The 14,241-nt window shown below is 42.4% G+C and overlaps 1 protein-coding gene across 19 annotated transcripts in view; it reads left to right on the top strand.

The window, feature by feature from the left end:
* TENM4 (teneurin transmembrane protein 4) overlaps positions 1-14,241 on the top strand; it is a 1,678,763-nt gene that overhangs the window by 1,538,144 nt on the left and 126,378 nt on the right. For all 19 annotated transcript variants that reach the window (XM_066989940.1, XM_066989945.1, XM_066989941.1 and 16 more), the window contains one exon: positions 12,849-13,034. In XM_066989940.1, the coding sequence (XP_066846041.1) occupies positions 12,849-13,034 (186 nt within the window). The remainder of the gene's footprint in view (positions 1-12,848; positions 13,035-14,241) is intronic.

Raw genomic sequence — 14,241 nt, forward strand, 5'->3', positions numbered from 1 at the left:
AAAAGTCCATCCCCAGAAAATGTTCACATGATTCCTCCTTTAGACCATCATTTTCTTCATAGAGGGATAAGAATGTCTCTGTAAAAGATGGGTGTTGCATCAGCTGTTGCATAATACAGGCTGGTACCTCACTACAGCCTAGGGCAGTTCCCCTTTTAATGCCTAGGAAGTAAGTGCTTTGTCTTTTTCTTCTATTTAAAACACACAGGGAAGAACAAAAGAACTAAATCACAGGGTACAACATGTGAAATTGATAAGCATCTGTATATTTTTGATCCTAATGGCTTAAGAAATAGATATAGGGAGCAGCCTGTATTCCACTGTGAATAATCTTCCTTCAGCTTGGAGCTTGTTCTCACCACTCCTACAGTGTAGCGAGAAACAATCTGGAGCAACCGAAATTTTGGGAGCACATGGGCTTCAGAGGTAGATTTCACAAGATACCATCACAGTCAGACCTGTTTCAATACTGAAATTGCAAACCTGCTCCCCAAAGCCTTACTTGGTCCCTTAGCAGTCATTGAAGGCCAGGAAATGTTTTGTACCAGCAGAGATTTCATCCTCAGCTTTGCAGAACCGTAACATGCTGATTTGTGAACTTGTGATCTTCCCCATTTTATTTGTGCGCGGAGAAGTTTTCTCTCCGAGGGAATAAAGTATGTGCAGCCCGGAGCTGTTACACAAGGCTATCAGAGGCTCTGCCGAGCAGATAGCTGCTTTGTGAATTGTGTAGGAATAAGGGAATCCAGAGAATCAAAAGTGTTAACAAGAAACTTATCATTGCATAACATAAAGTGTTTGATGGCGTCTGGGTTGTGAGCACAGATTTCAGCCTACCCATTCCCAAGATCAACTCGCCCTTTAAAGTCTTCTAGGCTTTTTATTAAAGATGCAATAAAAGACTAAAACCAGCCAAAACATATGAAATAAAAGTATTCAGGAAGGCTTTCATTTGAATACCCTTTTACTCCCTTTCCCTTTGGTTATTGAAAATGTGTAGAGACCCCTGTGTGGTGGAAAAAAAAAAAAATGGCAGTAGTTGAGACATGCTATAGTTATTTTTGCTGGGAGTCCAATTCTTCGAAAGTCCAAATATCCTTCTGGTAAGAAGATTAAAAGGACACAGTAAAGAGAGCTGAAAGTTCCCAATAAGACAGAAAGTTCAACTTACATTTCAAATATGAATTCCTATTTGCAACCTGATCGTAGAGAAATAGGCTTAGCGCATTCCTCTGGCCAACCAGAGATCCACTAAGCTTGTCTCATCTTTGGGATCTGTTTAAGAGCTTAGTTTAGCCACCTTTCTGTTTTTAGCCGCTTTTCTGTTTGCAGCAGTCTTGGTCAAATACAGGGACCAAGGGAGAGATTGAAGGAACTGAAAACTTGTGTTCTAGCTTTCGTTTCAAACTGGGCCAAAACCAGTAAGTGGTGATATCACCCGTCTGTCTCTGGCCATCGGATCACAAAATGTTTGGTCTGATTAGGTCACGTCTCAGGCTTAGAACAGTGTAGGTCCAGTGGCGTGACAAGCAGTCCCTGCTCTTCATTGCCCTTAGGCGTGCTGTGATGAGCACAGCTTCTTTCTCTCGTTTCAGCTCTTCTAGCACCAGTGCCAATCTATGGACCCCTCAGAGGGCAACGCGAAGGCTATTCCATTCTCTGTTTGTTTTCTACAGTTAGGGCTAATTCCCAGCACGCCAATTTTAGTTCGACATTCCTCCCTATCTCCAAATGTGACTTGAGCGGTCACCCCACGAGCTCAGAAGTGCTTTTTGTTTGGCTCAATTATGCTTTGTGTTGGGGACTTTCCTGGCTGAAAACAGCAGTGATACACCAGACTGTGGGGCTCATGTTAACTTGGATGATTTGGAGAATAACTGATTCACAGCACACAACAAGCTGTTACATTCCATGGTTACAACAGGTTACTGTTAAAACAGCATGTTTTGAGGATGGCTAAGCAATTTGCATATTTGCATATATCACTGAAAACCTATACATCTCTGATGAACAGATTTTGGTTTATTCTTCACTTTTGCAAGGAGGAGCCTTAGAGTCCTTACAATTTCTGGACTTACATCATGTAAGGGGTCTTGTTTCAGTTGAGCCTCTTGTCTACAGTAGAATATCTTGTCATGATGTTGCTGCTTTTTTAAACAATATTAAGTCACTTCTTTGGCATAGTAAGTGTAATCCAGCTGTCACCAAGGGACAAAGCTATTACCCTGCAACAGTGATGTGGCGTGGTTCTTCATGTTTGTTTGCAGATAAAGCCAGCTGATGAAGACAATTGAAAATCTGAAACCTCATAGTCACTGCATTTACAAGCACATAAATGATGCTTGTAAAACCACAGGGATCAGTGTATATCTCTGTAGAGCAGGGCAATCGAGCAGCTTTTGAACTGAAGATAGATCATGTCTAATAAATTTGGCCAATCAATTTGTCAGCAACTCATAGTAAACCATGTAGACATCGTTACAGGTTTGTGAGTCTGGACCTCAGCTTCTGAATATTCCCTCTTTTAATCAGAATATTGTGGGAATATCAACAAGATGGATACTTGTGTATAGTCAGGGAAGGTCATATATACCTCATCATGGTTTCTCCACTTGCATTAAGTCCATTCCATGCTGCTGTTGGTGGGTAGCTCCTGCCACTGTGATCCTGAACTCTGGCACTACTGGAGCTCACGTTGGTTAGAGTTTCACATAAAGGGTTACTGGGTGTTTTCAGCTTTCTGAAGTCATGTTTCATGCAATGGCTGAGATGAAATAATAGAGGAATAATAGGGGCAATAATCTCGCAGTCAGTAAAATAGAATATTATTAAAAAAAAAAAAGAGCAAGCAAAAATAGAATAATACAAACAAATGAGCAAGCAAAAATAACCCAAGACCAGAGGTCATCATACAGTGACTCAATGGCTGTGGAAGGCCAGAAATCTGTGATGCAGTAGCTTGAAGTGGACGCAGTGGATGCCATTTTACCTCTCTGCCCCCTTCCAAGTTCCAAGGTGCTCATACTCTAAAAGCTATCACCACAATTTGCACTCATGAGCACCTTTGTAATGATCTTGGCAGGCGAAATTTGAATGGGTTTTGGGGAGAGCTTTGCTTCTTTTCCGTGAAGGTGATCCTTCCAGACCAGCATTGAGGCATATTGACAGCACAGGGGGTACAAAGCTTTCCCAGCAGCTGCTGCTGCATCCCGTTTGTGTGGGTAGGCAGAGACATCTAACCTCTGGATATGTCAGCCCCACACACCTCGTGCAAGTTCTGTGTCTCTTTCTGAAAAAGCAAGGTGAAATATTAATAACAATGACATTTCACAGTTCCTTGGTAAAAATTTGTCTGAAGAGGAAGAAAACCATGTTGGGACTGTGTACAGTCATGCTGAGCTCTGGGTAAGGAAATCCCAAGCAAATCTAGTTTGTAATTACTTCAGCATACACACTTGAAAATGCTCTGTTGAATTTACTTAGACAAAACCAAACTGCATAGAATTGAGAAATAAATTAGTTCTTTTTAATGACTATAAGCATCAGCAGAAGTCTTTACTGTCAAATGATCTCCTCCTTACGGACACAGGGAGGAAATCAAAATCAGTCCAGAGAAGAGTCCTTGTTAGGAACTTCATTTAATACACTAGGAATTGTTTCTTCTCTGGGAAACTTTAACTCACATCCCAGAAAGCACAGAGATCCAATTAAACATCAAAGAGAAAAACATAATCCTGCACTTTGGGATATTTATTTTTATTCAGCAAATCTTAGCTCCAAGACTTCAAGACTCCAAGCTCCTTCAATACCTGGCATTTCAAGTCCTGCTATTCAACAGCAAGAGGCAGTTTAAAATAAAGTTCAGAATAATAAATAAAGGGAAGATTGACAGGAATACAAAAGTAAATCTCAGCTATAGAGGAGATGCTTTAGACACAATGTGATGGTCAGTCCCTAACATTTAAGGCAAGGATGAAAATAGGGTATAAATACTGTAGAAAACAGAGGCTGATAAAAGGCAGCAGACCAGTTTAATGGAATTTCATCTCACAGAGTAACAGCATTTCAGACAGGAGCTGGAAAACCTTTATGCAAATAAAGGAAGCAAGCTGAAATTGGACTTCGAAGTGAGTTTGTTGTGGTTTTTTTTAAGACATGCCAACTGTAGCACTGTACATTGTGCAGCTGCATAGGCTGGGTTAGAGCTTTGATCCATTACCACGGGGACTGCTAACAACTGCTTCTGTTCTTACTGCTACTATTTCTAGCAAGAACTCCCAAGAGTCCCCTCGTGCTAGGTGCTGTGTGTTTACAGCATGAGAGACTCGATCTTGGAGCACAGACAAATATCAGTTGAAGGAAATTACTGTACCCAACTCATCTGTTGCTCCCTTTAGAGACGGAAGGTGGTTTCCAGGGCTCTAATGGGACAGATCTCCCAGATCTGCCAGCGCTAGGTAAGCAGCTGCTCTGGGGACTTTTCATCTCCAAGTTAGGCAGCTCAGAGCTGCCTGGATTCCTGATTCGAGTCCCCGGAGAGATGAGACCTAGAAAGGGATTTGCAGAAACCTTTCAGTTAAACACAAAGCTGCTTATGCAAGCAAAGAACTAAATACCAAGAGGAAAATGGGGGAAAGAGCTGAAGCGGGGTTAAGCTTTTGTGTCTAGCTGGGGACCAGGGATGGGTGCTTTCTTTTATTAGGGATTTCCACCAGCCCTTCTCCTCGAGCTAAGCCAGCTCAACCACTTAGAGTCAAAACTCTCTCCTCTTCTGTCATGCACGTGGTTTATACCTAATTTGTGCAAACCCAGTCTCCTCTGCAGGTGCAGAGATGTCCCTGTATTGAAGAGCTGTGCTCAGGTCTCCTTCTGCAGAGCCTGGCAAGAATCAGCTCTTAGGCCAACTCCAGTACCCTAATTAGGGTCACGCTATAATGCACGAAATGCATTTCCCCAGTGCAGGTCCTCCAGGATGCTCCTTCAGAGCTTTAGGTGCAGAGCTCAGGTGTCCAGAGTCCCATTTCAAAGCCACTGCTGCAGGTCAGTGCTTTCCCCGATGAGGGATGATAGTAGAGCTGATGGATTCATTTTTTGTCTCTGGAGGGCATCCTTTAATCTCAATTTCTTCATCCGTGGGAAGAAAAGAAATAACTGTGACTTTACAGGTATATTCTGAGCTATGTAAAATACACTGAGATCCTTAAGTGGAGTGGGAAGTTGTCTCAGTACCAGCAGTTTAACTACACTCATAAAAACAAACAGATTTTATATTTATTGACATAAATAATAATTACGTATATATTAGTATTACTTACATAATTTATATTTTTTTTTGAAAGTGAGTAAACGTCTTATTTGTATAAAGGCGTTAAATTATGCAAACCTTGCTTCCAGCTTTTAAATGTATTGACAGAAGTAATAATTGCTATTTATATATTAGTATTGCTTCAATAACTGATATATTTTGAAAATAATAAGTAAACAGTTTATTTGTATAACATCATTAAATTATGCAGACCTTGCTTTAGGTCGTGATCTCTGAGTGAAAAGACAAACGACCTTCAATTAGTGACATTGCCACAAGTTGCACAACTGTTCCCAGTAGTTACTGGGATGGGATGCTTTGCTGAAGAGTCCATACTGGGGTGGCATGCTGTTACTGGGGTGGCCGGGACAGAAAATTCAGATTGCTCTTTTTGCGCTTTGTCTTGCTACCTAGTTGGAACCTTTCCTTATAACTTTTTTAAAAGGGTATTTTGAAAAGCTAATTAGCTTTGTGCCTTCTTCAGTTCCGGCACAGGAGTTCATATGTCACCACAGAGTTATCAAATCACATAAATGAGAATTTCATCACACTGGAAATTATGTTTCATTATGAAGCGTGTATTTAGCACTTCACTGCCATCTAAATCCTGCTGATTACAGACCTTTTGTTTTTCTCCATCTTTATATTAATGCTTTATATTAGGCACAGAAACTCCCCATAATTTGCCTTTGAAAGCAAAGGCAGGTTGTGAAAACAAGGCTTAGCTCTTCACCAAACATAGCCTTTTCGCTCTGTGCAGTGCCTCCCTCCTGTGCCTCTTCTCTGGAAAAATCTGGCTGAGGTGGGAAATTGCCTCAGATGAGCCAACTTGAAACTGGAAAATCCCAGCTAAGACAGATTTTTAATTATTAAATTTTCCATTAATATGCTGAAGGTCAGTGGAACTGCCCCAGTTTTCAGGAAGCTCTGAGCAATTTCACCTGATCTTATATTTTAACACTAAATCCATATTTATTAAAGGATTTAGCAGGCAGGTCAGAAGCAGCTAAATCTCTGATTCTGCAGCACATGAATGCTAAAGAAAAAATTTCATCTGCATTGCTGTTCTCTAAGCTGGAAAGCTTTAAACTGTTATCAAGCCAATTTTAGGATTTGGGGGTAGGGGTAAACACGTAAAAATGGATTTGTCATAAATTAAGCACAAACTGACATCATTATCCCCCTTTCTCAAACCAATTCTTTAATATAATGTGAAAATAATATGAAACTCTGGATTATGCCACATCCTGTGTTGGAAGCTACCATGTCTGTTATATCAATTAAAAAGGGCAATGAACAAAGCATTACACCGGTGGCTAGTGTTTGATAGGCTTCTTTTCCCTTTTTTCTTCTGAAATATCAAAGGCAACATAGCAGACATTTTACTCTTAAGGGGACAGATTTGGGTCAGTTTTTAGCAGGATATGCAAAAAAAAAATCAGGTACAAGGTTTTTATTTGTATGAGTAATTGCTTTAGTATTCTTATTTCTGAAGTGCTGTTAATGGACTGTGACCTCATTACACCTGGCACAGTGCAAATGCAGAAGAAAAAGCATAATCTTGGCCTCAGATAGCTGAGATTCTGAAGCATTAGGCAAGCAACAACAGCCAGAGACAAGCTGATGGAGGTACAATAAAATTACAACAGAATTTTGGTCAATGCAATACACAGAAGTTACGGCACATCAGTGACTGCCGTCAGGATTTTGGTAGGTTTCCAAGGTGGTTTAGGATTTTTAAGAGAGGCTTGAGCAATACTAAGGCAGCTTTACAGACCAGAGGGAAGTCTCTCCCCCAGTCATGAGAGGCTAATGAGGAAAAAAAAAAAAAAAGCCATTTGTACAAAAAGTAACCAGCAGGCAGAAGAGGCTGGACTCATAGGCCTGTTCCCAGCTGGGGTGAGCAGTGATGGAATAGAGCAGGTCTTGAAACTGAAGATAAATACTTTCTTTGATTATTTACGTGAGAAATAACCAGAATTTTGCTGGAACAAGGAGCGATCAGAGCTCAGATATCCTCACCATTCCTGAATGGCATTATCCTTTCCTAAGGATAATCTCTGTGAAGCACCTGAGCCTCCCCTAGGTGAACCACACAAAACTCAACAGTATCTTGAGCACAGTTTGTTCTGGAAGATGTCCATGCAAGACGTTTCAGGTATTTCATCCTCCGGAGCCACCTGTCTTTCCTTCTTGACCCTGAGAGGAAAATTAGGCTCAGTTGTTCCTCACATAAAAGCCTGACATAAGGCAGGGTGATATCCAGACAATGGAAGACACCAAATCTAGGCAGTAAACCCAGTGAAAACCCAGACGGTAAAATAGAAATGAAATTGATTCTCAGATAAAACAATACATCCATGAATCTATTGAAGTCCATCAGTGCTATCCAGTGAGTCCAAGTGTCAGGGAGCAAAGCTCAGGTTATTGCTGAAAGTCCAGCTATTTCCCACAGAAGTTCATGGGCTGGTTGAGCCTTGTAAGGACAGTGAGGTTCATATCCACATTTAGAATTGGGCAGAGTTTGCAAAACTCCAGATTTTCTCAGAAGACCCCCTTCCTTCAAGGAACTGCAGGCAGCTTTGAAAGCTGGATGGCAAGATGAAGTAAAACACAATGCACCTCCAGGAAAGGATAAAGAATGGCTAATCTATTCGTACAAACTGCAAAGGAGATTAAAGATGAAAGGAAATATTTAGTCACCTTTTGGGAACAGCTGGTGTGAAAATATTTAACAGGCAGTGCTTTTATACACAAGCACGGTGTCCTCACTAAGCTTAAATAGGCAGGAGCAATATAATACAGCTGGCCAGAGTCTGTGAATGCTGTAACAGGAGAATTAACAGCTTTCCTTCTCATTTGCTCGCACAGCTCAGATGTTAGCTAATCATGTCCTCTAATTTTAACAACAGAATTGGGAAATGTACCACAAAAATACAGCTCGTATTAAGAACGGAGGTGGCAAATTCCGTCCCTGGGACTGAGTGACGGAGCAACGATTCACCTGCCCTCTTCTCTAAGTTAGCCTCAGTAGCCTTGAGCTGCCTGAAAAGACCTGGATTTAAGTGGAAACTTAATCTGAAATCCATTCTGATCATTTCTTTGAGTGCCACCAAAAAAAGTGAAAGCTCCTCCGACTGTTTAATCACCTATGAGATATCTGTGAGCATTTAAGAGCACCTTGTTATAGGGGGCCAAGGCGAACAGCAGGATGAGTGTTGTAAGGCTATTTATATTGTATGGTTCCCATCTATCTTTAAACTGGCAGCTAAATGGAAGATTTACAGTTGAGAGTTCCTGGCTCCCCGGTTCCCTGTCAGAAATAATTAAACTACATTTTAAGGAGACTGTCGTAAGTAGTTTCCTTCACAAGTGTTTTTCACAGCTGAGGTTCTTTATTGCAGCTTTTAGGGCCTGGGAATGCAAAACCACCTTATATATCCATTATATACGAGTTATATGTTCACAGCCTGGAGCTTGCACTCTCTTGCGTGGGCGGTGGTATGACTGGGGTCTCAGCTGCGTGGGAGATGAAACCCCAAATGTCCCCAGTGTCCCAGTTCTGGATTAGCCTACGATCTGGTTGTTGCCGAGCATGCAGCGTTTTGTGTCCCTGGCCTGCGCGTGCAAAGCTGTGCCTTGGCAGCACGTTGCCTGAGAAATATTTCAGTCAAGATGTAAATGTCCCAGTGGGTTTTCCATCCCTTTTCGTAGGAATGACTCCACAGAGATTCTGCCTTACAGAAAGTGTTTTTTTTTTTTTTTTTTTTAATCTCTTCACCATTTTTGAATGTCATTCCATTATCCTGGTTTCACACCTTTAAATAACTCTAAGAAGGCTTCTGAATATCACTCAAAATAGCTTCCTTTTGTCCCTGATATTTTTTTTTTCTGCACTACCTGCCTGTAGATATCTGACCTACCATGAGCTGTCATTTCCCTGACAGACAGGAGATAAGACTGGATATCAAGATACCTAGGAGGACCTGTGCCTGTCACAGAGTTCACATATACCTGTAGACCTACCACTTTACTTTATGCTTTGTTTATTGTGAAAATGGGAATAACGTGGAATATCAAAAAATAGCCACTACAACTCAAACTGAGTAATATCCTCATACTGAAGATAAAATATTAAGTAGGTAGCAGTAAAGTACTTAAGATATTGACATGGGCTTTTGGAGTAACAGGGGGATGAGGCCTTCAAGATGTAATTTTTCCTGCACACCTCTGGGCCTGACAGTGCCAGGGGTATCCCCATGTTAATGATACACCTGGAGGTCAAAGCTAAGGATTGGGACATAATGAAGATAAGAAGTAAATGAGATAGTGTTCTCTACATTGCTTGGTGAACTGAGAGCATGTAAAATTATATGTTATCTAGTATTTTCAAGAGCAGGCTCCGGGGGCTGCCAGCCATGGCCACCAGCACTGCCGGGAGGTGCCGAGAGGCCGGAGCCAGGCTCTGCTCAGGGGTGCCCGGGGCCAGGCCCAGAGGCCCCGGGCCCAGCCTGGAGCCCAGGAGGTGCCCTCTGCCCCTCAGGAAGCACTGCTGGGCTGGGCGGGTGCCGGAGCCCTGGCACAGGCTGCCCAGAGAGGGGCTGGGGGCTCCTCCTTGGGGATCTCCAGCAGCCGCCTGGACGTGGGGCTGGGCCCCCTGCTCGGGGTGGCCCTGCTGGAGCAGGGCTGGCACCACAGGGACACCACCAGCCACTCGGGGTCCTGTGATTCTGAGGTGTAAAGTTCAACATGTACGAATAAAGAATGCAAGTCAATAACCAGAGGAGTCACTCCAGTCCAACATTAGAGTAAACCCATAGAAAAATCCTGACGAAAAGCACCAGAGACCACAACAATGCTTTTCTGATATGGGCTTAAATTCCATCAGACCCGAACTGTACTTTCTCAAGGCATTGCTTCTCAGTGTGCTGGAATTTTGTACCATAAATCTAGCCTTCAATTTTTTATCTGCTGTTTCCTTTATCCTCCCCCAGACTTTGTTCATCAAGTCAGCCAAGGAAAATCAGGGTTCGTTTTTTTTTCAGTGCAGCTTTAGTGCTACATTAGCTAACGCATCCTATGTGTTCACGTACCACTCTGATCAGCCCACGCTCCATTGCAGTGCTGTCTGGCAGTTAGGGAGAAGGGTAGAAAACACACACGGCTGGCCTCCAGCCCTCCAGCGAGTTGATAATTGCACCATCCCTGATATTTATAATGGCCATGGTAGTATGATGTTACCTCCCTCACATCTAGGAGCTGTGAAAATCCATCTCTCTATGCCAGATGCAAAGCAAAAACTTCTGAAAGCAACTCAAGAGTCCTTCTGCAGACATGACTTAAACTTTTGATAGTGTAACTTCTACTGACTTCCAGTAAGGCTTACATCAGATTCAGTTATATTTAGGCAGCAAGTAGTATTTGCAGACATATTGCTTCACATCCATGGTTTAAACACCCAAGTTGCCCAAGCAAGTTTGACTGTACATGGGACAGTGTCTGAGTGTCTTAACTGCATTTGAACTCCACAGTCCTTTAATTAGAGATTTATGTATATAGAACTAAGTGTTTAGGAGCTTTTGGAGGTATCTGAGCCACTGCAGCAAAAGGAGTTTGACTGGAAACAGTTCCACTGCCCTGAGCTGAAGTAAGCAGGAACCAGATATTGTGTTTATGTTGCATTTGGAAAATGAGGCATTTGCTAGACATGCAAAGTATTGCCATTATTACTCTTACAGTCCATTTCAGCGTGAGGAACCAAAGGCCTTGAAGACCTCTCCTATGGCCTGGTGCAAAACTTTCCTCCCAGTGTCGAGGCGATGTTCCAGCCCCACGTCAGGAGTGTGTCAAAAGTCCCTGAGCAGCCAAAGCTTCCTGCTACCGGTGGTATTAATTAGCAAAATACTAAAGCAAACATAAGTAAGGCTTTCAGTCAGGTATGATGTTAATGCAGGCTGAGTAGTTTTGAATATTTTATGTGCAGCCAGTGACCCGAAGTAAATGTCTTGTATAATACCAGACTCCCCTCCACTGCAAGCCTCGAGGCCTGAATTCTGCACTTCATATGCTTAGAGGCACAAAGAGAGGCACTGGGGATGGGCTGGCGCAGACAGTGCCTGAGATATTCACCAGGTAGGGGAACGGAGAGAAAATGTGCTCTGCAGGGTACCCTGGTACCCCTTCCTGGGCTTTCAGCCCAGCCCTGCTCAGTATTTCGTCTGTTCACATCTTCTCTCCACTCTTCCCTAAAGGGAACTGTGCCCCTACCCTATCAAATCTATAAATGGCTCAGTCAAGCAAAAGGCTCGAATACAAAACATTTGGGAAAGTTTAACCCAATTTAGATGCAGAAGTCAGAGAAGAGATAGAACACCTGATAGTAGGAAATATACTCTGAATTGCCACTAGGACTGAAAACAGGAGAGTGCAGTCTTTATATGAGATCAAGAGTGAGCAGTCAGGTGATGAGCCTGGAGAAGAAGAAATAGATTCATTTCATTTCATCTGCGGTCCACTATGACCACTATGTCAGTATTTGGTTTTAATTTTTCCTTGAAATCAGTCCTCTGTAGTAGTGGCAGTAACAGGTGCCTTAACGCCTGATTCATGGGTATCTGCTCTCCTCCAGATCTCAGTTTATACAGACACATACAGTGCAGATGAAATACAGTGCAGTCTCCCGAATTCAAGCCAAGGGCTTGCGAGGTTTTAGCTAAATGCCTAGTGCTGGATCAAAATATCATGTGTATCTCTGTCATCATGCTTACTGGAGCTCACAGAGGGTGGGAAAGGCCAGCACCTCTGAAAAGCCAATGTCCTTTAGCTCCTTTCTTTTTTAGGAGGTAAGTACCAAAATATCCAGCCCTGACCCCCTGCTTCCATTAACTCCAATAAGACCGGGGAACAAGCACCGTCCTACAGAACCCAGCTCATGTAGCTCACAAAAAGAGCATGGAGGGTATCTCCAAATGCCTAAGAAGGGATTTTTAATGGGGTGGTAGGAGAACAAAGACATATCAGATGCGCGAGTTCAAGAGAAATCCATTCTATATATATATTCTGTATTAATTTTAAACAGCGAAGGGATTTAATGAATCCCATCCCCAGAACTGCGGGTTAACAAGCCATAAACAGGCTTTGCCAGCACTTAACTGTAGCATCAGTAGTTTATCAGTACATTGCTTCCACACTTAACCAGATTTTAATTAAATGTGACTTTTGTTCTGCTTATTGGAAGAGCCAAACCCTTTGGATTCGGTGATCACAAAAGCTCAAGGAGTGCAAGAGAATTAGAAAGCAAATAGGAGGATCAATCACAGCAGACCTCTGCAATCCATGTCCGTCTCTTTTTTTTGCAATATACTTATTAGATTCTTATTGTCAGGAAGGATTAGTGTTATGAGCTCCAGGAATTCCTTTCATTGCCCTGTAAGGCAAGGTAGTGAAGTGTGGCTGCTTTTCTTAACAATAACATTCTGGATTTCCCCCCCTCTCCCTTCTCTCCACCCATATCCCCTCCTCTCCCTTTTCTCCTCTCCCACAGAGATTTGTGCAGCGGACTGCGGAGGACATGGCATTTGTGTCGGAGGCACCTGCCGCTGCGAGGAGGGATGGATGGGCACAGCCTGTGATCAGCGAGCGTGTCACCCACGCTGCAATGAGCACGGGACATGCCGGGATGGCAAGTGTGAATGCAGCCCGGGCTGGAACGGAGAGCACTGCACTATTGGTAGGGAGAAAGAAAAACCAACTACTTTTAAAAGAATAATTGATGATCAGGAAGGAGAAAAGGCGCATGCTTAATTGAATATGTGTGACTTAGTGTAGCATGAGCACCTTTGTTCTTGGATTTCAAGTTCTGACATCATACATTTTCATGTGGGAACAAGACAAAATGTCCTTTCATTTGCTGATGACATAGCTATACATATTTTTTATTATCAGTCCTGAAGTACACCTATATGATGTTTGTTCTCATAGGGACAAGCTGTCAAACAGCACCTAGATGGTTTTGAGAACATCCCACTTTGCCTCTCTCAGAAGGTCTTTCCGTGGCCTTCAAGACTTCTCCCTACTATGTCGACAGCTTTCTTGAAAACATGCATATGATTTCAAGTTTTTTTTTTTTTCTGTTAATTTACTCCATTATTTGCCCTACCACTTTGCTTGGAAACTGCAGTCAGGCGACCTCTGGCTGGTATTTAACACTGTCTTACGTATCCCTTCTCTGCTCTGCTACCTTTCAAATCATTTCATTGCCCACTCTATTTGGTTCTGCATTCCTTACATACCTGGCACTTACCCTGAGCTCTTGGTGTCATGTCTATTAGTAGCAGTACTAAAGCACCAACAATATGCTGAAATCATGCAAAGAGGTGCATTTCCCATGTCAAGCAGTTTGCAGCATCATTAATGAACTGGCTTGGGTTTAGCTTCCTCTTCATCTCACTTAACTCCTTGATGCACTTCCCCTTTTCCTTTCTTTCTGACAGTCATGCGTTCAAGTACTTTAGTCTCCATTCCATACTCATGCTATAAAATCAGTAGCATTATAACTCCCCAGATACCATTTATTACATATTAATGGAAAACTAAATTAGTTAATCCAGTTCCGCTGTCAATAATGCCTGTGTGGACTTGAAAAAAAAAATCAGTTGACTTAGAAGAGTTCCAGAGTGAGAATTCTCCTCCAGGCATTTGGTTTTAATCAGCTCCTTTTAAAGATAAGAAAATTTACCTCTATGTGGCTTTCATCATGCAGTGATACATATAAATCACACTACATCAAAATTAACTGCCAGCAATACCTGGGCAAAATTCAGTACAGTTATCTGTGTGGATTATTAACTTAGTTACACGTAGACATCCACTGGTTTTGCTTGAACACCAGGTGAGTTTGCACACACAAAGACAGACAGGAAATGAAGCCTGATCAC

The sequence above is a fragment of the Anser cygnoides genome, chromosome 1, assembly GCF_040182565.1.
Source record: "Anser cygnoides isolate HZ-2024a breed goose chromosome 1, Taihu_goose_T2T_genome, whole genome shotgun sequence".
NCBI classification, from domain to species: domain Eukaryota; kingdom Metazoa; phylum Chordata; class Aves; order Anseriformes; family Anatidae; genus Anser; species Anser cygnoides.